Here is a 25,555-nt window from a genome sequence, read left to right as displayed (position 1 = left end):
TGTTTATGATGGGCCTTGATTTGAAAAGCCCAGACAAATGCTTGACTAACCAGAATGGAACAGTAGATTTGATCTTAAGGTTTACATTTGGTCTTTGATTCTCCAAAAATCTTCTTATATTTAGGCTGTTTATGTAACATTCAGCATCCATGTAATGCTTGTATCCTAGCATCCACCCTGGACTGGAACGGCTCAGGGACAGTCCGAAGTGAAAAAGGAGGAAGGAGCACATCAAATCAGAGATGTCCATGATTTTAAATAGGAGCTCAAGGCGAGAACACTGTTGCACATTTTCCTGTGTGTGTAAGTCAGGCAGTGGCCTGTTCTGCTAAATGATTCACGCAAAAGAGGAGAGAAGATGTGAGGATCAGAGGGAAGGGGAGGGCGGTGTGAAGAAAACCAATTGAAGAAAGAAGAGCATAGAAAGACCCCAAGGTAGTGAAGATCGTAGAGAGGCAGAAATTATGAAAGGGATGGGAAGGACGTATAGACCACCCAGTTGACACATCCTTGACTGATGGGCTCTGTATCACAGTGAATGTCAGCCAGCCCTGATCTGGCTTCCTGCATCAGCATTGTTTAAAGGCAGGAGGGGAACAGAGAGAGAGAGATAGGATTTAAAGAGGTCAGCACAGCTCTTCGTCTTCCAATTGTTGCCAAACATGCTGTCTGGCATATGTGTAAACCTTATTTTTTTGTAAGAGAGTGTGAGTTTTAGGGTATTAAAAACTGAACTAGGTACATATGTACTGTGCGTCCATAAGATACTTTTAGAATTTCATTCAGATATGTGTTTAATAGATTTCATGGCTATGTGATGATAAAAGTAACAGATATCGCTTATGTGCTGTTTAAAATCTCTGTAGGCCAAAGTTGTCCTGATTCTATCAGAATTTGGCAGCGCACATTAAAGTCAACGTGAAATGAAAATTTAATGTATTCAAAATGTGTATCTTGTGCACATTAGAACACATTATGTCTAATGTCTAGAACACATTAGTAACCAGATAGCAGAACCCTGACAATCACTTTAGCATTGTGGTTGTGTTTCTTTTGGTCAAGCACCACATTTTTTCTTCAAGAAAAAGTACAACTCTGCTTACTAACTTGTTTTTAGAAAACAGTTCTTTCTGTGTTCATGTAGTATTCTTTTATCACTTGGCATGAGATTCTCAAAGGACATATTACAGCGTATGTTTTGGCATGACTCGAAGTGCAGTGGAACCATCATGTCTGTCCTTGGATATCTTAATTAATTAATGCTTTTCCCAATAGAGGTTTATCCCCCAGTTTCTCAGCCATCACTGTCAGCGTGGCCCACCCAGATCCCCTCGCCAAACTCTCTCTGTAGGTTTGGCGTTTTGCGAGAATGCTGTCTAGAACTCCCCAGCCTACCTTTTTCATCTCAATAACAGCACTCAGAGAAAAAATGACTACCCTGCAGGCAAGAGGGAAAGATATTACTCCTTTAAACACAGTGCTTTCAGATGACTGCCATGTAAAGGAAGAGCATGCACTTCAGACGAGAGCTTTGTAATAAACCCAGTATTCTTTCTCTACCTCTTTTTCTCTTTCTCTGAAAGGGGTCCTGCTGGAGCAGTTTGCATCTCTCATGGGGAGGAAGATGTCAGCAGAAGATCCATATGAGAAGACAAGGCAGATCTTCAGAGCATTTGATGTACACTGTATGTTCCTCCTCTCTTTCTCTCCAGCATTCTGCGTGTTTAACACTTTTGCTTCAATACATTTAAGTTGATACAAAATTAGACTGAAAATGCTAAAGAATCGCGAATCAGTTGAAACTAGGGTTGCAAAGGGGTGGAAAATTTCCGGTAAATTTATGGAAACTTTCCAAAAATCCCTGGAATATTCCAAAAAATCATGGCAAGTTTCAAAAATTTCTGGAATGTTTGAAATTTACTGGAAATTTTCCACCTTTTTGCAACCCTAGTTGAAACACAGATTTTTGGATTGTCTTTTGTGCAAGTACAAAGCATATGCAAATTAAATGTGTTTTTTTAGCTGACATATTTCAAGTGCAAATAACAAAACAGTGCAAGCGACAAGTACTAAGGTGGGTATGAATACGTGTGACATACAGTACTAAGTTTAGGCCCCATTAGCCAAGGAGAACTAGAAGTAAACAATGTTAGAGGCCTAGAATAACTGTGGACAAATCACAGTATAGATTTAACACTGGCAGGAAGACAGATGTGAACCTTCTTGAGCTGATTGGCTTCTAGCTTTGTCATCAGATTCAGTGATGAGTAATATCAGCAGTCTTTCCTACTGAAACCACTAATATAGCAGCAAGGACCACAAAGTTAAATTGGGAATTGTGTTTCTGCACAGTTCAGAACCACAGTTCACGTTTATTGACCAAATTAGTTGTGCAAGAAATTAGACTTGGTGGTCTGCAGGTTTTTTAGTTCCTGTAACTCAGCTGGTAGAGCGTGTTAGAACGTCTAGGGTTTCTATTCCCAGAAAAGAAACATACATATTGGCAAGAGATGCACCTTGAGTTGCTTTGAATAAGTGTGTGCTCACTGTATGCAATGCAAGGTGCACTTGTCTCAGGGAAGAAAAAATTAGTTTTTAAACTATTCTTTTCTAAACAAAGGTCAGTGCTTTTGTCAGCTGTTATATTTGGTAGCAAATTTCTAATGTGTAGTTTACACACGATGGTGGTAGTAATCCCTGTTACTGTGTTTATGACTGCAGTTTTAAAAGAGACCTGTTGTAACTGGGAAGTGTTTTCAGTATTGCAGGTTTATTTTATTGCAGTAGAGGGCGCCATGCGTCTTTTCTGTTTTTTTTTTTTGTTGATCCGCTGTTTCTATCATCCCCCCCCCCCCCCTAGATATTTATGGAAAAATAAATCTTTTTTGTGTGATTTAACTTAAGCTGAGATCTGATTTTTAAACCGTTCATGCCTGATAAACTAGAAAGTCAAATACAAGGTTCCCTTCATCTTTAACTGCTGTTTCTGAAGTATTATGCACTATATGCTTCCAGTAAAGTATCGAGTTGAATTCAAGATCTTGCTACTTACTTACAAGGCACTTCATAATCTTGCACCCCAATACCTTACTCAACTTCTTCATGTTTACACTCCTTCACGTGCTCTCAGATCCTCATCTTTAATTTCTCTTGTGGTACCTCGGATTCGACTAACTACCATGGGTGCCAGATATGCTTTTAGATATGCTGCCCCCCGCCTATGGAACTCACTTCCACCTGATATTCGCAACAGCGGTTGCCTGCTGACTTTTAAAATGCGTCTTAAGACATATCTTTTTATACAGGCTTTCTTATAATGTTTTATTGAGTCTTTACTGCACTTTATCTGTATATGTGGAGTGTTTGTTGCGTGTTTTTTATTGTGTAGTGATTTGTATTTATTTTTATCTTTGCTTGCTTGTGAGGTGACCTTGGGTGTTTTGAAAGGTGCCATTAAATAAAATGCATTATTATTATTATTATTATTATATGAAGTCATACTATGAAACCAATGTTTGAGGCTTCAAGGTTGGGTAGAAAACATAGTAAAATGGGTCTCGCCCTGTTTGTAGGATATTCCAATGAGAGGCAAATGTATTACTAATTAATTTTGTTACAGAAATAATTTCACTGAGTAAGTTAGGAGTGACTACAGGAGGAGGCTATCAGCTGACCTTGATTGAATCTGCTCAGAATGGTCGAGGGATCTTATTTCATTAACCCTGCTGAGCCGCCGTTACAGAGGAAAACGGGTGTGTTTGAGCAGAATATTTATACATGTGAAGACTGCCTCTTCAGTAGATGTTCGATGGACCCATTATTGCCTGAAGCTGACTCTCTCGTTCACTTTCTGTTTATCTAGGTATCTCATTTGCTTTCTCAGACTGCTTTCAAATATCTCCGACTTCCTGTGAGCCTCCCAATCAGGATTTGGAGCATTTTTACATCCTCCCAGGACCTAAAATAGTCTCCAGCAATAAGTAGTAGGCATTTAAAAAAATACAGTTGGCTTTTAATTAGAATTGTGAATGTTAATGAACCATCAAATTCATCTCGAGGACCAAATTGCTGTGAGCGAGTTCACTCAACCCTTGTACGAATTCTTAGCGACCTGAAAATTAGCTAATTTTAGAACCGAGATTGGAAGTCAGATTCTGACTTACATTTAACTCACCCAACCTAGTGTGTTTTTGGACTCAACTTTGTAAATCAGCACTGAGAAATGATAGTGCTATAAAGTGCACTTTGTATGAAATCTGGATCTTTTTAAAAATGAAATTGGCTTTAGAGATGCACCGATCAACCAGCCAGGGACCAGCCGGTTAGTCGCACGTCTTGCTGATTCTGAGCCGGTCCGTGAAGATGACACAAAGTTCGCAATTTGTAATAAGATTAACGCTTGAGTGGGACAAGTAGATTTTTAAAGGGGCAAGTGAGAAGCCTGATTAAAATGTCAATAACAAAAATAACTAGGGAAGCACTGAAACTTGGCCTCCAGAAATTTTCGCACGAGAATTCTGATTTTATTGTATTCAGTGTAAACGGCGACTGATAATGCTATGATAATGCTGATAAATGTTGTGTCAGATGAGGCTTGTGCAGCCATAATCAGTTCCTGAGATTATCATTGTCATAGTTTGTATGTTGTTGACTTAGCGTGTCACCATTGCGGCTGGTTAGAATAAAAACTCAGATTAACATGGATGGCGTCGTGGCACGTGTAGTTAGGACACGTTGTAAAGGTCCTTGCATACTGAGTCCGAAGTTTTCGTATGTGTTTTTTCGTATTTGTCATCCTAAAATTTGTCACGCACAGAAACCTTGCACACTGAAGGCCCTTGCACACTGAGTCCGATGCATATTAAAGGGTTAGTTCACGCAAAAATGAAAATTAGGCTGTGTTTTACTCACCCCCGAGGCATCGTAGGTGTATATGACTTTCTTCTTTCAGATGAATCCAGTCGGAGTTATATTAAAAATTGTCTTGGCTATTCCAAGCTCTATCATTGCAGTCAGCAGGTGTTGCAGTGCTTCAGTCCAAAAGAAGTTAAATAAAAAGCGCCCATCCAATAAAAAAAAGTGTCTCACACGGCTCCGGGGGGTGAACAAAGGCCTCCTGTAGCGAATCGATGCGTTTTTGTAAGAAAAATAACCATATTTAAAACGTAATAATCACTTTAATGTAGCTTGCGCTCACTGTTGTACACTGGAAGCAGTTCCGGGCGGATGACATATGGAGGTTGGCTTTGTGCAGGGGAGAGATCAAAACAAAACACCGGTCACTAATTAGAAGTACAAAACGAGGATTTGTAAAGAAGAATGTCGGAGGATTTTGATATAAGCCAAGAGGAGACTGGTTTTCCTTTGCTAAAGTAAGGAAACTTTGCTTCCTTTGCTCCTGTAAACAAACGTTGGTTTTCACGAGACTCACCTGCGCATGTGCAACGCTGACCTCATACGTCATCCACCCGGATCTGCTTCCGTGTACAACTGTTGGCGCAAGCTATATTAAAGTGATGATTACGGTTTGAATATGGATATTTTTCTTACAAAAACGTATCGATTCGCTACAGGAGGCCTGTGTGATTTTTTTGCATTGAAAAAAAGTAGATTTTTGTTTGTATATGCTGTCAATTATAGTTCTTAGAAAGAAAATCGGAAGGACAACTGTTAGGCAGGTGTTCTCCAGCAGAGCTTACATGCAAGCAAAGTGTCTTAATAATTTCAGCAGTTCCCAGATTGATTGTCTTTGTTCCTCTGCCAGCTAAGCTTAAACCCTCTGTCCTGGCTTTCTCTGCCTGATGTTCCTGTCAGACTGCCAACAGAGGCAAGTCCTCTCCTATCTGCGGCTGAACAGTTTGAGCTGGATGAGATGTTTGACTGTTTCATCTGCGCCATCACCCCCGTCCTCATCTTCAATGGGAAGCTAAAGCGTGCTGAAGTGCGTCGCTTCCATTCAGAGCTGAAGTGGCCGCCTGCCTGGTGACAGAGCATGCTCGGTGCAGTTGGAAACCCTCCCGGTCTCACCTGGTGTGAAAGTGAGCTGAGTTCCCTGCCGATTCCTGCTCATGCATTGATGTCAAAACATTTGTTTTCTTGTGCATTCAGCGAATAAATCATGCAATTATGCACCTTTCTAACACTTCAGATCCTTTTACATATGAGATGTGACATTTTTCTAGATTTGCACAGGTCCTGTGGTTTCCGCAGGTGTCCGCTCTCATCCCTATTTCCATGGCTGTCGAGGGCAGTGTTTGGTTACGCTTGGTGAGCTTGTTGTCGGGTCCGACGTGTTGACATGCATGTCACAGTGCTCCGCGACCCCCACCACCCCCCATAATCCCCTCGCTCAGTGCGCCGCTGTGCCTCTCATCAATTCAGCAGACAGGCTAAACAGATTCCACTCTCAGCTCTGACTTTGGATGCGAGGGCTCTAAACTTCCTCTTGGGAGCCATTTCCTGCAAATCAAAGTCCTGCGTGCCAGCCGCTGAGAAGAAGGCACAACAAGCTGTTCCTTTGAGCTTTCCGGAAGAGGCTCCAGGAGACACTCTGAGATCTCTGCCGGTCTTACTTCTCGCTCTCACAATATCAGGCAAAAAACTGCAAGTGGACTTAGGTATACTTCATTTTCCACGCCGACTTGCGCACTGTTAAATGTGTAAGCTTTTCAGAGTGTACTCCTTTGACCATGAGTGTGGATGGACACATCTGGTGAACCATTCTTTTCAAGTGCTTAGATCACTCACACATGCACTGTTGTAGTGCTGGGGAATTTTTCTGATTTTATTGAATAATTAGATTTTTTAAATTCCTTTTTTCACTGTTTTGAATAAAGAGAAGCAAATATTACAATTAGACATGTTGATGATACGCCAATGGTTACAGTTAAGAGAAAAAAAAGTAGAACATATCCATAGTCCTAATCGGGTATTCACACAGAATGTTTTTTTGGAAAAAAACAAGACACAGGCAGTGGAATGGAAAAAAAAAGCAAGGTTATGAGATGCGAATTGAACTTCTTTTAACTTGAGCACTGCATATTAGAATGCCATTTAATGCACCAGACGCTACAAGAGACATAAGACGCTAGCACAACGGTCAAGCACATCCACCAAGTGTGGTCAAACATTCTGAAAAAAAATCGAGATTTTTTTCACAGACTCACAAACTGAGCTGTATTCTGATGGTGTGTGTGAACCTCAGCAGACTAAACTGATGATGATAATTACGGTACACACAGACAGTCTGTGAGCCAGAGCAGAACGCACACAAGGGAAGGTATACTTTCGGCGTTATCCTCCAGCCTTTTAGTGGCTGGAACAAGCAGAGAAAGCTGATTTTATTCCTTAAGATAAGCAAAAATAATGAGAGAGCGCTCTCAGGTGTGCTTATCTCATCCTCTTTGCTTGATCTCATGCAAGTGTGGCGCTCTAATAACACACCCGGCCCTGCAGTGAACAACTTTTTGATGTTTTAAAGTATTAGTCTTGTTAACTCTTGCTCTGGGTTTGTGCTCTCTACAGGTCGTGGCTTCTTGAAGCTGGATGACTTCAAAAGCGTCTTCAAGCGAGTTGCCCCTCGTCTGCCGGAGAGGACTGTGCTGGAGGCTTTCCGGTAAGAGTTCAGGTTCACGGCCTCTCTGTAGATGCATCATTCAGAGGGTTCTCTGATCTCTCATGTTTCCATCATCTTTCTTCTTGATTTCCTTTTCCAAAGTAGATTACAAAGGCAGATGGATGTAATTACACCGTGAATATGTAGTCAGAAAGGGATTTTTGCACCCATCAGTCAGAGCAGGCCTCCCACTTCAACCTCAGCAACAAGCTTTTGGCCAGAGCTTTGTTACTTGAACTCCTCCAATGTGAGGAAAATGTTTGATACAGTCCCATGTGAGAGTAGCACATTTCTGAGAGTCTGGAGGCTTGCGGTGTTGAGATCTGGCTGCTCATTAGGGTGAGAACAGTTCCTTTGTGCCATGCTCCCTGTTGAGTTTCTCAGCCCTCTCCACTCCTGTTCAGGCTCCATGGCTACTCCATGTGTCTCTGAGCACCTCATCTTCACCGTCTCACTCAAAACTGCTCTGAACAGGTGGGATTCTGAGTCTGTGCGTGCTGTGCGTTCACACCCATTTCAAACAGTTATCACTAGGCCCAGAGCTATCGCTGGATCCCAAAGCCAATACGACATTCGACAATCTCCCACTAAGATCTCTGCATTACTTTCGTACTATGATGTATCTAGAGGTTTCAGTTTGTCCCTGGGTTTGCAGTTATAGTGACACATTATTATCAGCCCTCAGCCGAGTCTCTCTTCTGGGTTTCTACTCCTTTTGAAGAGGTGACGTGGTTACCGTACGCAGTTCTGAGACGGGGGCAATTAATCTCTTTCGTCCTTTGTTTTTTTAAATTAAATGCCACAGTCATGTCAGAACTGAAGCGCTAAGGGCTTATGTCACGAGAAATCATGTAGCGTGACATTAGACATTCGATTTTTATCTAGCGACTTCTTATTTGGCATTAGGACTGTAGCTAATGATTATTTTGAAAATCGACTAATATAATGATCCAATATTAATCTGCTAGCGATTAATCACATCTTTTTTAGAACATCTTGATATTCTTAAAATCCCAAGAGCACTCTGTATTTCTTCAGTGTTTCCTGTGCCATTTTTTTACGAACACAATCTTCTTAATAAATCAAAAACACCACTACCGGTGTAGTCTGATTTGCAAACAAATAACTTTTTTTTCTTTTCAATACCGTAATTTTTGGTTGTGTTGATTATATCTTTTAGAAAGTGGACTGCATAGTTTGGGCCCAGTTATAATTTTTTGTAAAATGAGTATTTTTGTTAGAAGTTTCCTTGTATAAGGCAATAGCTAAGAGATTTTCTTTCATATGCAGGCGAAAGCTGAATTATACCCAAAAGTAATCTAAATTTGAATATAATTAACTTCAGAAATTATTTTGAGTAAAATATTGTCATTGTTGTTTTAGTATTATTCATATACTATTATAGTAGTTTTAGTATTATTCATATACTATTACTCTTTCGTCCTTTGTTTTTTTAAATTAAATGCCACAGTCATGTCAGAACTGAAGCGCTAAGGGCTTATGTCACGAGAAATCATGTAGCGTGACATTAGACATTCGATTTTTATCTAGCGACTTCTTATTTGGCATTAGGACTGTAGCTAATGATTATTTTGAAAATCGACTAATATAATGATCCAATATTAATCTGCTAGCGATTAATCACATCTTTTTTAGAACATCTTGATATTCTTAAAATCCCAAGAGCACTCTGTATTTCTTCAGTGTTTCCTGTGCCATTTTTTTTACGAACACAATCTTCTTAATAAATCAAAAACACCACTACCGGTGTAGTCTGATTTGCAAACAAGTAACTTTTTTTTCTTTTCAATACCATAATTTTACCTACGATTTTTTAGTTTATTAAGATTATTAGAATTGATCTAATATTCAATTTATTTTAGCTTTATTTCAGTTTATGAAAACTTTTTTCTTTTTCCCTTTTTTTTGTTAACACTTTATTTTAAGGACCAATTCTCACTAATCATTGTTGTTTTAGTATTATTCATATACTATTATAGTAGTTTTAGTATTATTCATATACTATTATAGTAGTATAGAAGTAGCTTTTATTTTTATATTTTCAGTTTAAGTTTTAGCACTTTTGTTGCATACTTTTTGGAATTTTATTAGATGTTTATATTCTATTTAGCTTTATTTTAATAATTTTTAGTAATTGTAGTACTTCTTTTGTATGTACTTTCGATTTTTAAGTTTATTAAGATTATTAGAATTGATCTAATATTCAATTTATTTTAGCTTTATTTCAGTTTATGAAAACTTTTTTCTTTTTCCCTTTTTTTTGTTAACACTTTATTTTAAGGACCAATTCTCACTAATAACTAGCTGCTTATTAGCATGCATATTACTAGAATATTGTCTGTTTATTAGTACTTATAATGCACATATTAATGTCTTATTCTGAATGACCATGTTTTAGATCCCTTAATCCTACCCCATAACTAAACTTAACAACTACCTTACTAACTAGTATATTGAGGGAAAACTCTTAATTAATAGTGAATATGTGTTCCCTATTCTAAAGTGTTACTTTTTTTATTTGTAGTTAACAATAACAAGGTCAACCTACTATTCAACAACAAAAAATACGATTCGTGCAATTTTTACTGTCAAATAATGCTGACTTCTCGTTTTAGCTCTGTTTGGCTAAGCTGGTGATTCCCTTTCGTCCTCTCAGGTGTTGACCTTCACCAGTAGATGCGTATCTCCCATTATGAAAAGCCATGTAGATGTTTGACTAAGCAAGAGTAGAGAAGCACCTGGAACAAACAGGAACACTCGGAGCACTCTGTGTGTGTGTGTATTTGTGTCTTTGTGTGTCAGTGTGTGTGCGCTCTGGTCAGTATCTCCCATTATGAAAAGCCATGTAGATGTTTGACTAAGCAAGAGTAGAGAAGCACCTGGAACAAACAGGAACACTCGGAGCACTCTGTGTGTGTGTATTTGTGTCTTTGTGTGTCAGTGTGTGTGCGCTCTGGTCCCCAGCTAGCGCACGTTCAAAGTCATAACCTTCACGCCGCTGTGCCATCTTGTTTTCTTCTCTCCACCTCCTCCGGTTCTCCTCCGCCCCGTCATCCTGCCACTGCTGACAGAGTGTGGCAGCAAACGGACCGAATGGGAAAAAATGGAATTCCAAGGAAGAAGTGAAGGAAGAGAGAGAGAGCTCACCTTGAATGTTGTGTTTGGAGTTTATCTGCAAGCCCAGGGCTCTGTTTAGAAAAGATTATCACAACAAAGTGATAAGCGGGAACGTCCGCCTTTGGTGTCTCTTTCAGAGGGTGCATGGGGTGCCCCGTGTGCGTGTTGTCAGGTTTGCTCTTCTTTTATACCTTGAGATGAACTGAAGTCTCTCTTTTGAATCTGTGTTTATGTTGCGACCCCTTTGTGAAGAAAAGAGCAACACCCTTTTCCTGTTCTTTTTGGCATAATTATAGCAGAACAATGGAGCGCCCTGCAGGCTTCACACCATTAGCAGACGTGCTGTTGCCTCTTTATGCGCTAGAGATTGATGGACATGTGCTGCCTCTCTGAATGAATGTTAACACCGCCATTTCTCCCCGCTGCTTGTTGCCATGACGACGTGGTACGCAGAGCTGGTGCCATCACACCTTGAGCGCTGCCTGCGGTTGTTTTTCTTTTTTTCCCTTCTTCTTTCACTACTCTCTGTGTTTCTCTTTTGTTGTCACCGTTTGATTTAGACTGATTCAAACTGGTAATTCATCTTTTTTAACTTTTTATTAAAAGAACTGCTCATAAGAGTCAGTTGTTTTAAGAATCGGGCAACACTGGTTAAGATGTATGTTTTTGATTAACAAAGAAAAGTCATTTGTTCTGAATCAGACAACACTGGTCATGTATGTCAATTGAAAATCGCTTTTTTTTTTGGACTCAGCCCTAGTATATACTATATCAAAATCAGAATAATGGTAATTTTTAATAATAATTTTTATTCATATATACTCATAAAAGTAATTTGTTTAGAGAATTTGACTGCAAAAAAAAAAAAGAATCGTGTTGTAGGAGTTGTTTGTTTTTGAATCAGACTACACTGATTATGTTGTATGTCAATTGAAAATCACTGCTTTTACCCAGCCCTAGTATATACTGGATGTCATTTACAATAGTGGATTTTTATTTCAAATTTGTCAGTTTTACTTTTAAATTAAGTAAAACAAAGAGAAAAGCCTGTAGAATAATGGAACCACTTGCCCTTATCAATGAAAAATTGTAATTGCATCTCTCTTTCAATTGCAGCGATGAGTGCCGGTTTACTCATACTCTCCAAAAACGTTGTGTTCTCTGCGTCTGTCTTCAGAGTCTCCCTAATCTGAAATGGAGGCTAATGGAAAAAGTGATTTAATTAGCATCCCTAAATTAAACTTCTCTAGAAGTTTTATCTTATTAACCATTGAAGGCTTTTTATGTGCCTTTAAAAATATTCATGCAAATCACCTCACAATTTGAACGCCTAAAGCCAGCCAATAGGTTATGGCGAGTATCTCGCTTTCACTCTCTCTCTAAAAGAAAGGATTTTCATACCTCTGTTTTTAAATATGCATGTATCATGCCCCCGGCATCTCATACTGTCCTGTTTGGTGGCTTCAGTACTAAGGAGACCAGCCACATGTAGGAATAGGGTCACGACTCCTTCATGCTATTTTTTTCCCCAAGAGTGGCGAAGAGAGAGAGAAATGGGTGGTGGGGGGAGAAATGAGGAAAAACTCCTACAGATCAGTAGCAAATTAGCCCTGCCTGGTCTCAGCATGAGTGCATTTACAGCATATTGAGAGTTTGCCCTTTCCCTTTGCCACCATATCAAGGTAATTACATTTCCTTTGTAGTGCTCTGAAAGGAGGTATTGCTGGCCTGGAGTTTCACTGCCCGCCCATGGAAGCACAGAGTGCATAAATCCCTTAAAATAGCTATTTTTTCCCCTCTTCCTGCTGACACAATAAGCTTAATGAAGGCACAATAACGCCGCCAATTCAGCTCTGTGCTGGACACTCAGAAAGCCGCTAATGGTGAGCTGAAGAGCGGCTTTTGGAAACATAAACGTTATTCCTTCACACATATCACATACACAAGCAAACTCTCTCTCACGACCGTTTGACAGTGCAATGGACCCGATTTTGTGGGAGGTGGAATTGTTGAATCTAATTTCAGCTAATTTCCTCAGTCTCATCTTTTTTTGTCATCTCATTGAAATAATAAATTGCTGAAAAAGGGCAAAGCCTGCATCAGGGCTTGCATTATTTTCCCGTCTGTACTGAAAACTTCATCAGCCATGCACTGATGCAGAACGGTGATTAGGAGTGAGACAAAAAATGCTTAGATGAATGTTTTCATTTTAGATTTTCCTTTGTAGACCCTTTATCCGCTCTGTCTTGTTCTCTTTCTGTCTGTTTCTCAGTCTTTAAACGAACGAGCTGGTTAAAGGCAGACTCAGAATTCAAGCAGGTTTGCCAGAGGGTAATGCAGTAATCACATTGGTTCCCCTTAGAGTGGGCGAATGGGTGAGAAGAGAGGTGCCCTCTGCTAGTGGCTGTTCCTCCAGCCTCTGCATACGTCTGGCTGGCTTCACTTGCACATGGAGGCTAAACATACACCCTGTGTAAAGGCAGAAAATCCATTTCTTTTTGTATTGTTCCACGTCTGCCTTAAAGACGTGCTCTTTTAGCCCATTTAATTTTCACATACGTACCGTTTCTGTTTATAATTTGACAGCCATATATAACAGATTACTGTCTGGAACCGGATGTTTTTTTTTTTGTTTTTTTTTTAAATCCATTTCTTTTTGTATTGTTCCACGTCTGCCTTAAAGACGTGCTCTTTTAGCCCATTTAATTTTCACATACGTACCGTTTCTGTTTATAATTTGACAGCCATATATAACAGATTACTGTCTGGAACCGGATGTTTTTTTTTTTTTTTTTTTTTTTTTTTTTTTTTTTTTTTTTTTTTTTTTTTTTTTTTTTTTTTTTTTTTTTTTTTTTTTTTTTTTTTTTTTTTTTTTTTTTTTTTTTTTTTTTTACACGTGATTGTTCTGTCTTGCTGTGAAATTATTTAGAGCTTGTCAGTTCATCTGAGATTTCCAAACCGAAATGTCTTCGGTTTCTTTTTAAACCAATGGCTTTTAGGGAAAGGGGGAAGGGGAAAATCAGAGTAATTCCACTGGGATCTTTGTACATTGTGTAGTTGCCATGACAATTACATTAGTCTCCACTGGCAATCATCCACCTTGTTGGAATTCTAATGAGGAAGTTTCCCCCTCCTTTTTTTTCTCTCCTCCTACTTTTTTTCTGTTTGGGTGTGTGTGCGGCTATCAAGGATCTCCTGCCATAGTGGAAAACTACATTCCTTGAAGCGAAAATATAAGTGAGTTTTAAATAGGGCCACGGAGGGGGCCACGGTCTGCTGTCTGAGAGAGATAGCAGCATGCTGCTGGGCTGTGCCCATTACTCTCTCTCCCGGGGTCTAGGCTAGTAAAGATGGGTTGATACGTCCGTCAGAACCCGCCTCAGAAAGTCTGAGAGAGAAAGAAGTGTTGTTTCCAGGAGTGAGGTAACATTGGTGGCGCTCCCCGAAGATGGGCGATAAGCATGCGTGACGAAAATTGCTTTAAAAACGTACCTTTAGTCAGAAGCATTGTAACAAACAAGCGTGACTTTTTGCTCTCTTTTTTAAATGGCACCTTTCTGTGTTTAATATGCTTTTTAATATTTTTTAATTTAATTTCCACCTGCAGGCATATCCGTTACTGCACATGAGACACCGAATTTCACGCATTTGATGTGTACCGGTGAGATCATAATCCAATGAGTGATTTAAGGAGCCTCTGGAGCTCTGAATAAATCAATGAAATAATTAAGGCTATCAAAGAAAAAGATCTCTCTTCTATTGAGGGTACGTTCTAACCGAGCTCAAATCACGCAATCTATCGAGGTTTATTTCCTGATACAAACACAAGGTCACTGTAGCCCTTTTTACCAGCGTTGATGTTGTCTGTGCTCTTTTTTTAGTAGTGGCACTTTATCTTACTTTGGATGGCGTGATTTACAGTAGAGGATACTTCTGCGGCAGTTTTACATGTCAATATTCTCATTCCCATTGTGGAAGAGGAAGCAGTGGGAGCCCGTTCGGTCTCAACACTGTAAGCTGCTCTTTATCAATGCTTATGCTTCTCTTGGTACTAAATTAAGACGTTGAATTGGGCTGAAGCCACAGGACAAGCAAATTCTCTCCAGGATGAGAGGATACAGGAAGTGTCCAAGCTCCAATCCATTCTGAGCCAGGGGCATTAAGTAAATCCTGGCCGTTTACTGTGTGTTGGCTGTGCGTATGTGTTTGATGCTGATAGGATGGGATTGCAGGGATGGAAGGAAGCTCACTGCAGCACTTGTGTTGTTCCCGCATTCTCCTCCCATAACGACCTTATATAACCCCTGTTCATGTTCCTGCTATGTTGTGCTATGCTCATATAATGTTCTGTCTGACTTATCAGAAAAAAAAAATGTATACACAGACAGACATTTCAAAACTGCTTCAGAAAGGAACTGGCAGCCTAATAGAATATTTGAATTGTGTAATGCAGGGGTCTTCAAAGCGTTTTCAAGCAAATAGAAAGATGGAGCAGCCAGGGACACCTTTATATGTGGATGGTTTGTTTGAAGTTAACTCAGTGTTCTTATTTTTTTCACCAAAATTGTTTTATATCAAACAATAATTGTCAGAGCCCTGCAGTACTGTCGTGGATCCCCTGATGAAGACCCCCTGCTCTGTTGTAATGAATAGCTTGCTCTGTGAAACAACATGGGTAGAGGCAACAGAGCTGTTCTCTAGAAAATATCTGGGACAGCAGCAACCAATTATGCTGGCAATCGTATTATTGCACTGGACAACATTTCTCTTTATAGTCATCATTTACGTAGTACACTGCAGGCTTTAAACTGTTGGTTCACCAATATGTTGTACGTCAAAGACAACAGGGCTTGTTTTAGCACAGTGCAATAGAATTATGCCGCCGTGATGCATTCGCAAATGGTTTTGTCAGAGTGACAGATTTTCCAGTGCTTATATGAAATATTGCTGCATCGCAATTCTGCTGAACTGTAGTGATTTGCAAATGGACTTAAAAACATAATGAAGATAAAAATGTTTGACAAAACGCACTATAAATCCTCCACTACATTATGAAAGTATTCCCGCTAGACTTGGCTGGTTTTAGACTGATCTTGGACAGAGTGTCCACTTGTATAAATTACTTTTACCATGTTGGTTATTTGGAGGAGCTATTATTGTAAAAGTAAATGCTCTGTAGGAATCATTTTAAAGAATTTGTGTCTGCACTTAGAGTGAATGGCTGCTCAAAAGCTGTTATGGTGAATGCCAAGTATAGGTCTTATTTTTAATATCCACCTCCCTTCGGTCAGAGAAAACAGGCATATTTCTATAACATAAGAAGTCTTTGTTTAGGGCTTATTCCATCGGGCATTTCCTTTCCTCCCTCTCTGTGTAGTTCTGTCATTATCAAGTGGAGGAGTTTCCTTGAACTTCTCTTGGATGTCTTGGATCTCATTATGTTTAATAGAGGCTGAGTATAGGGCTTCAGTTGACATGGTCCATTATTATTTGAATGATTCGTTTCTTTGAGCTATTAGGAGCGTAGAGGCAGTAAGCATATAAGAACTGTCTCTCAAAATCAAGCAGGCTTCTAAAAGAAGAACCTACGTTAAGTCCTGGTTTAAATAAGAGAGAAGCTTTTTTTCCTGTTTCTTCATGCTTAAAGGGATAGTTCACCCAAAAATAAAAGTTCTGTTATGTATTCACCCTCATGTCTTTCTAAACCTGTATGACTGACTTTCTTTTGTAGATATATATAAAAAAAAGTCCATACTGAACAATGAAAGCCAAAGGAGTTTAATGTTATTTGGACCCCTATTATATTTTCACTCCAGCACCCTGTAAATTCTTATTCTTGTCCAACAGAAAGTCCTTCAAATCTAATCTTAATAGTCGCAAAAGAGTACCTTTGATCCCCACAAGCAGTTTGCTGATTGGCTTTTTCTGACTGGTCAATGCACAGATTAGGGGTTGACCAATATGTGTTTTTCAGGGCCGATGCCGATACAGATCAAGTATACCGATTACCGATATTTTGAACCAAAATATATGTCTGGTGTAAAAATGAAAATGAATGTCAAAATTAAGAATAACAAGAGCTCTGACAAAATCTTTCTTTAAATGCTTTAAAATTATTTTATCGGCAAATTAGTTTTGAAAATGACCAATACCGATAACCATAAAAAAAGCTCAATATAGGCCAGGCTGATAATCGGTTGACCTCTAGCAGAGATGGCTACCCATAATTCCCTGAGGGTCACCGTGGACTGCTGATCAGAGAACAGGACACAGATCAACTTATGCTTGGTTTGTGATGTTTTTTATTACATTTCTGAGACATTAATTCACCGTCCTGTAGAATGTAGCTGTAACCTGTTCACTCAAACAGCCTGTTAGTTTAGAGAACTAGAAGCATGTCTGTGCCCTAAGCTGCGAGTCTTGTGATTGGCTGTCAGAGATTCTAAACTGAGGCTCATGGGATTAGCAAGATCGTCTCTCTCTCTTTCTCCACAGCCTTTCCGCTGTCACGTTTTTATTATTAAACAAACACCGCATGGAAGGTCTGTCTTCAAAGGCGCAGACCATTAAAGTTTTTGCAGCCGGGATTTGAGGCGGCGTGTTTGTGTGACACATATTACGTAAGTCTTGTCTGACTTACCGCAGAGATTGAAAAGCAAAGCTGCGAATTCTGTTTGTGTCTGCCAGTAGCGATGATGAATACTTACTCCAGATAATGCTTGTTTGTTATTTTGGCAAAAACCCATCTCTGGGATGTTTGTCAGGGGCAGCTGCACTGCAGTATAGATACATGACAATCATGGGTCGAATGGGTATTTTGTGTCCTCGATTGCATCACTTCCTGTTTAGGCTGTGATTTCTTTTGCGAAAAAAAGAGATGATTAACTCTCTGCCTTGTTTTTACAGGGTTCGTTTTCATGACAAGCTACATTTTGCAACTGGAATGGGAATTCGTCCAACTACCAAAACATTCTGATTGTGAATAATTGAGTGGGTCTTTCCTACATTACATGAGTAAAAGATGGTTTCAACTCGTGTTACAGTCATCAGACAGACTGAATCAGGAAACGTTTGGATGGAAAAAATTACTTTGATCATATTTCTGTTCTCTGGGTCAGCATGACTAACACAAGAATAGCTTGATGTCAGTGAATTAAAGATAGGATTTTTTTGGTCCCACATACCACCCTAGTTTTTTAACAGGGAGAGATTTGAAATTAAGTTTGGCAACATCTGAGTTTAGGCACTTCCGGTGTCTCTCTAAAAGCTTCCAGTCAGATTCAGATTATACTTGGCCTCCTGAGCTGCCATAATGATGTCTCTCTCATCATCGGCAAGTGTAGCATGAGAGAGAGAGTATGCTTTGGAGATGAAGATGACAGTCTAAAAGTGCTTTTTCTCCCACTGATCAAAGAGGATAACTGGAAGGATTGTCCCATGAATAAAGCTATCAGACACCTGCAGGTATAATTACCTTGTTCAGACGTGAGCAGAAGGAGAGAGCAGGGTTGTTCAGACCTGAGAGCACAGAGCGGTGAGGAGACATTAGAGACTCAAAGACAGGGCTTCTGTTGGAGATGGCGCTGTTTTACTGTCACACGAGAGGTTTTTATATTTGTTCAGTGAACTAGTTGCAAATAAAAATACTGTAAAAGCCATTAGATGCTTTGTATTAATTTATGTGAATAATTCAACAAATAACAGATAAAAGAACAGATCAAAATTAAATGAACACTTGTTTTGTGATCTGCTCAAGGCTTTTCAAACTGGAATGAAAAATTCTTTCCAATTTTTGGCATTATTACGTTTTAGCTTTCTAGTTTTCAGCATTAAGAAATAACGTTTCTCGTTGTCCTTGCATTGAAATAATTTTCAGGAATTATGTGTGCTTTTTTTTTTTTACTAAGGATATTCTATCACTATCACCTTTAGCTTGCTAACTGGGGTTTGTAAGATGAAATGGTGTGGTCACATTAACTGAAACTTCAGCTTCAAATTTTCGTGGGCAAACATGTCCATTGACATTGTTTATTGTCAATAGCAAAAGCACAGCTCACACAGAAGTCACTTTCAAACCAGCTTTCTGCCGCATGAATAACTTGAACCCATTGCAAAATCTGAGCGGGAAACTCTTTTGCCCTTATGTGAAATTCCCATTCGATTGGGTTCCTATTGAAATGACTGGATTTCGATGGTGAAAATTCACTGTGCAATACATTTGATTGCAACTTTGTTTCCCAACCCTAAGTATTAAACTCAGATGAGTAATTATTCCTGCATTATTTGTGATATGGCCACACATATGTGTTTGGTAACTAAAATTGTGTGGTTTGTTAGGAGAAATGTACTAGCACTTTTCAGAGTGATCAGACTTAAAAAAACATCATGTTTTGAGGTGAGGGTGGGCACCTTTGACTCCTTTAAGCCAATAAGCATCCATCCAGAACACCCTAGCAACCACAAAACAACACACTAACGAGTGCTCAGAACAACTACAAAGCCAAGTCCTAGCAATGTCATATCTATTTTTATATAGGCGAACACCACTCTATTTATAAAATAAATGTAGTTTTTTTTGTAAACCTATGCATTTATGTGCATCTTGTATTTTTATATTACTTAAAATTAGATTAGATTAGATTATACATCCATATGTATTTGTTTCAGTGTTTCAGATGGCTACTCATGCTCGTACAAAGGTGTAGACCTTACTGTAATGCCTTCAAAGGAAGTCAAAGTAGAAATTATTCATAGTGAGCTCTCTCACATGTGCTCTGTGAGCATTCTTAGCTGTTGTCTTGGAAACAGACCTCCAGCCATTTGTTGGTATGACATTCCACTGCTGTGCTTATTTTGGGGGGATTTTTATTTAGCACATCAATGGATGAGATTTAGAAGTAGAAGAGGAGGAGGGGGGTTGTTTGTGTGTGTGAGTGTACCTTGGGGCCCAGGTGCCCTTATGCAGTGCACCTTTTATGGGTGTGTCCCACCCTGGGGCACAGCGCAGCATGTCCCCTCTCACGCCAATTAAAGATGGCACATAGGCGGTTATAACAGGCCCACCTCCTCCACACAAGTCCTGTGCCTCCTGGACAGGGGGAAATATACACATTAAATGGTGTGATTAATCCATCTTGCAGAGCCATGGAAACAGTAAGCTGCCGGGCTGTGATAATAAAGACAGGGGTCCCAGTGGAAACGGTGCTGGTGTGTGTGTGTGTGTGTGAACAGGAGGGGGAGGCGAGTGAGTCGTAGAAGGTTCAGTGAGAGGACTGGTTTACAAGACACACACCAGGAACTGTGCGCTTCCAGTACCACAACTTCAATGTGAGTCCTCAGCTGTAATGGGTTTACTGCTCTCCTGGCACACACGGCTCACTCGCTACCTTCACCACGGAGGTTGCACGGAACCAAGGTTTGTTTTCTCGCTTGAGGAGAAAAAGGAAAGGAAGGAAGAGGAAATGGAACAAGTTCATCAGTTCAAAAACAGTAGCTCATACGTGTAGTCATTTGGCCTTCATTTATAAATAGCTCAGTATAGCGCAGCAAAAATTATTTTTATCTGAGAAAAAGAAGCAAGTACACCTTCAGCGGTGAGAGTGCTTAGTCTTCACAGTATACACATGCTTCATTTTATATTAAATCTCAAAGTGTGTGTATATGCAGTAGTGTGTGTTTCTGTACTTGAATGTCACATAGGAACAAGTGAAGTGATTGGTGGTTTAGATATGTCATTTTTATACAGTAATACTATGGATATTCTAATCTGCTTTCTTTTATTGTAAATGTTACACATTAAGAGGTGATAAGCGTCTACAGACTGAAAATTATAGTTACTTTTACCTTGGTTACAAGGTTGTTGTGTAGCATGATTGCCTAAAACCCTCTGTTGAAATGTGCTTTGAAACAATCTGTGTTGTTTAAAATGTGATATAAATAATGTGACTTGACTAATTGTGGAAAATTCAATGTAACGCACGTCATCAAGTGTCTTATTGGCAATAGTAATTATATTATACTAATGCTTATTCATGAATATTAAAAATGACATTAAACAGTTCTTCCACTGAGGAATATATATCATTAGTCTAATTCAGGTATAATTCAATAGATGTGCAGGTAACAAAAACAGCTTCAAATGTAGCTCAACCAAGCTATACTGAGCTATCTGTTTTATAATATAGGATGAGCCATTATATAACTTCTATAAAAATAGGTGATATGACCATATCAGATGTTTGATACATTGCCTACAACTATGACTAGTTTTACCTTTAATGAAAGAAAAGGGTGAATCGTTTATTCCTGTCAAGTTTGTTGCAGTGGATTTCATCCACGTGAGCACAGTACTATTTACAGTGGCCTTTAAGATAAGGAATCCTTTCAGTGTCTGTGGTAAACATCTATGTCACTTAGAGGCTGTGCAAGAGTGTAACGTGTAACCTTCAGGATGTGAGACACTCTTAAGAGCAAACCGTTCCCCCTCAGACAGCCAAAGGGTGTGTCGGATGTTCGTGGAAAGCCCTGAAAATACCCAGAGCGAAAACCAAGGCTGCCCCTTGGATCTTTTCCTCATCCATATTGGACTTTTATGCCGTAACACCCTTCGACTAATCCATTTTTCATCATATAGGCAGGCTGTTGAGATCAAAATTGAAGCAGGGGCCCGTCAAGGAATACATAAGTATGTTGTTTTTTTTTCTTCCCAGGCCCTCCACAGGTTCCTCACATGTTGAGATGGAGTGGTCACGCAGGCCTTCCTATCAAACAGGCAGACTTCAGTCAGGAGATCAGAGACAGATTATACAGCGAGGGAGCCTTGAACAGGGCCACCGGTTATCACAGAGGAGAGATGAGTTTTCCATTTCTGTGGTGTCTGCCTGATTTTGTGCATTGCCAGCGACACCGAAAGAGAGCATCACCATCTGCTACATGCTTCAGGCCGGCAGTACGTAGCCTAAACAATAGCAGGAGTTTCTTTCCCTTAAATTATCTCCACTCCGTCTCAGGTAAAGCAGTAACAAATGCTCCTTGTTGGTGTTGACATTCGAGTTAGCTCCCTCCTTTGCTTTGTGCAGTGGGGAGAGGGATGGAAAGACATGGTGTGCGCTGTCTCACTGTCTCTGAGCGGAAACTGAGCCGGCTTCTCTTCAGACATCTCTTTGAACATGAGGGTGGAGTCAGGATTCCTCTCGTGCTGTGCTGTGTGGGCTGACTGCCACAGCGGTGTTGGTGTAAGCTGGTGTGTGGTGGTAGGCGCATTAAGGAGAGTGACAGGCTGATGGGACTGTCTAAAAACATCAGCACACTTTGAGCTCCACGTATCCCCTTCAGATCATTCCCCTGGTGGTACGTGGCTAGCACAGGCTCAATTGGCTCCTGCTCCCAGACACAAGGCCGTGCACAAAGTGCTCTGCCTTCTGCCTCAGTGCTGGGGCAATTGGACTCCAATTTCAGGGTGGTCAAAGCAGCAGTGAGTCTGTAAGCACTGCTCTCTAGGGTAAGGTTGCATCAGTCTTTCGTAATGTGGCTTAAATTGGGATGTGAGGTTCACAATAAAGGCTTAATTACTAGTTAGTTTGTAACTGTGTACCTAATTTGGTTGCATCATTGGTTCTTAAAGGATTAGTTTGCCGATTTTCAACCAGATTTATATTGAACAATGTATCCAAGTGTTCTCCATGTTACCTGCACCCAGATGTCTCTTGTTATTTGTCAGCAGAAGTCCACTGGATGATGCAAACATGTCATTTTGCATCATCCAGCAGACTTTTGACAGCTCCAGCAATATTAAAATTAAAAATCGAACATCTGCGTTTTTCTGTATCACAGACCGTAGACGGTCAGATCGACAGGGGGCAGCACCAAAATACAAACTGCATCATGGGTGCTGAAGTTTTTTTGCAAAAAGGAACACCACACTCCTTTTCTTTGTTTTCTTTAGTCATGTAGCACCAATTTCAAAAATAGTTTTTGAGTTTCTACTGTATAGACAGCCATCTTACCACCAGTGAATTCTTTTTTTAAAGGCAAAACTTACATCGCAGAATATGACACTTACCTTTTGATTCATTAAGCAGCCTTAAAATTTGTAAGCAGAAGTAGTGTTGAAAAGCTGTGCATTCAGTTTATCTTGGTTGGTGGTTCTATTTGGTGAAATGCAGGTTAAGGTTAAGTTACGCATAGTTATGCAGAGCTGTAAGTTACGCATAGCTGTTGCAGTTGCAGATGTCCCTAGAAGAGAAAACGTCTGTTTTCTGCTGCATCTCTGGTACCAGTACCTGAGTCCTTCTGTGTTTACTACTTTTCTGACGCTAAAAGCGAGAGGGAGTGTTTGTGTGTTTTTCACAGATCTGTGCTTCCCCATAGCGTCATTGTACACAAGGGCAGATGGCTCTCAGTGCAAAGGGCTTCGTTTCCACTCTGTCATTGGGAGTTGATGGCACAGTGAGTTATGGAGAGATACAATGCTCTGCCTCCACTATAAGAACACAGTCTGTTTCTGCATGAGTTGATGACCTCAATGTCAATTCAGAATCAAATCAATATAAAGTTTTATTGCTTTGTCTGATCAAATATGCACAGATGTTCCCCTCATATTCTTTAGAAATATTAGTTTTTGGAGCAGATAAGATGAAGACTTGTTTTTTTTTTTTGTGGTTTGCAGGTCTAAATTGTTTTCCCCCCTCCCTGTAATGAATTCTATAATAGGAAACACTGGAGAGCTGTAGAAATCAGGCAGCTCTGTGTTCTGAGAGGATTAAATGATTACGATCTCTCAGCACTCCTGATCTTATAATCATGTCCAGGATGCCACTAGATACCTCTACTGAAGTGATTAGAGCTTTGTTACAGATGTGCCGGCTTAATGGAGCCGGTAGACCCCTTGGGCAGAGTACAGAGGAAATTGTCATCTGCTGCTGGATGCCGGCTGTTCAGCAGGGTCAAGGTCAGTGATGCTTGAGGGCTCTCAAGCCTAGCCGAACCGTGTGTTAGCAATATTAACAAAGTTAGTGATGCCGCTGATGTCAGCTCGAGCAAATTTCAGGACACCTCACAGCACACATGCTTTCTTCAGCTCCTTGCTGAGCTACACGATATTACAAATCTCAGTGTTCATGCTAAAGCCTCATCATTTTCCTTTAATATGTTTTTCCAGGGCAAAAAATACTGCATGGACAGTAAGAGGAAGTGTGACAAAGTCAGAAAAGGTTTTTGTGATCGATTTACAGTGATATGATCTGTTGCAGGTTAGTGAAGATTTAGTAACTTAATTTAGAATTTCATACTATTAAGTTTAAAAAAAATGAAAACTTAATGTGGAAAATGAAAACGAAATGTGGCTTCATTTTGGTAATTTGCTAATTGTTTAGATTAGTCACGTCAAGAAATTGTGTTTTAAGCAGATACTTGAGTGTTTATATCTTAATATCTAGACTGTCTCTCCAGCTCAAAACACATTTTTCTTTCGTGTTGCCTTTCCATTCCAGCAGAAGCATTTCTACAGTTAGAGAGAAGTGTCGTCATCAGTTACTTGCTAATGAAAAGCCTTTGAAAACTGTGTTTGCCTGAGGGGGAGTATATTTTACAACTTGAATGCATTACGCATTTCGCCTGCATTGCCTGTTATGGAAGGAGACTCACACAGATGGTTAGAAAAATATAACAATGTTTATTTTCAGCAAGGGGTGCGAATGGATAGGGCAGGTGAGTAGATGCACTTAGGGTAATGGTCCTTAAGGTAGATGAGCAGAGTAATTCCGTATATGGTCCTCCAGGAGATCGTGGAAGGGAGACAGAGGACTGCACACACCTCAGTTGCTGAGTAAACGGGGAATCCACGGAGCAGATGACGGGAACGGACTAGGGAATGGACCACAGGAGAACACACTGGAGGAAACACAGGAGGAAAATAACACAGGCAGGTAAAGTCTTTCAATGTATCGTGTAAGGATATCAGAGAGAGAGAGTCCACTTCGAACGAACGAGATCGGACACTGGAGTGATGTGAGGTGTGCGCTTTTGTGTGGGAGCTGAGGGTGATTGATTTGTGACAGGTGCGTGTGATTAGTGCTCAGGTGATGGCGTTCGCTGTGATTGGGAGGTGGTTGAGCCTGGCCGATCTGTGACAGTACCCCCTCTCCACGGCCCGCTCCTGAGGGCCGAAAACCCCGACGTCGTGGTGGTCTACCTCTTCCTCGGGGCCCAGGGCGATCTGGATGAGTGGAGTGAAAGGCTTCCAGCAGCATGGGGTCCAGGATGTCAGCTCTGGGAACCCATGAACGCTCCTCTGGCCCATAACCTTCCCAGTCCACAAGATATTCTAAGAGACCACCACGGCGCCGGGAGTCCAAGATCTCGTCGACCTTGTAGATGGTGCCTTCCTCCTGGATTAACGGTAGAGGGGGTTCTTCCGCCGGGCCAGGCTCTGTGGACAGAGAAACAGGTGGATGGTGAGGTTTGAGCAGTGACACATGGAAGGAGGGGTGAATCTTATACTGTGGAGGGAGGTGGAGTTGATATGTGACCGGGTTTCTGTCTGAGGATGGTGAAGGGGCCAACATCTGGGACTGAGCTTCTTGCAGGGCAGGCGCATCCTGATGTCCTGGGTTGACAAACAGCTGTGGGTAGACCCTTGAGGGGGAGAAGACGGCAAGATTTAGAGACTAGATCAATGACTACAACACATGTGTTACCATCTGAGGCTGGTAGATCAGTGAAGTCAACTCCTAGGTGTGACCAAGGGCGGTTGGGAATGGGCAGCGGAAGGAGCTTGCCAGATGGTAGGTGGCGTGGGCTCTT

General features: G+C 40.4%; 1 protein-coding gene across 2 annotated transcripts in view; it reads left to right on the top strand.

Moving 5' to 3' along the window:
- The window catches only part of LOC107751799 (EF-hand calcium-binding domain-containing protein 11-like), a 53,737-nt gene that overhangs the window by 10,925 nt on the left and 17,257 nt on the right, over positions 1-25,555 (top strand). Inside the window, exons 4-5 of one of the 2 annotated variants that reach the window (XM_016567568.1) lie at positions 1,584-1,685; positions 7,525-7,615. In XM_016567568.1, coding sequence (XP_016423054.1) covers positions 1,584-1,685; positions 7,525-7,615 — 193 coding nt within the window. The remainder of the gene's footprint in view (positions 1-1,583; positions 1,686-7,524; positions 7,616-25,555) is intronic. The other variant, XM_016567569.1, reaches the window with a different exon arrangement.

Source organism: Sinocyclocheilus rhinocerous, unplaced genomic scaffold (genome assembly GCF_001515625.1).
Source record: "Sinocyclocheilus rhinocerous isolate Xijiao unplaced genomic scaffold, SAMN03320098_v1.1 scaffold993, whole genome shotgun sequence".
In the NCBI taxonomy this organism is placed as follows: domain Eukaryota; kingdom Metazoa; phylum Chordata; class Actinopteri; order Cypriniformes; family Cyprinidae; genus Sinocyclocheilus; species Sinocyclocheilus rhinocerous.
Note: the sequence above shows the minus strand (reverse complement) of the source record. Positions and strands in the feature narration are given on the sequence as shown.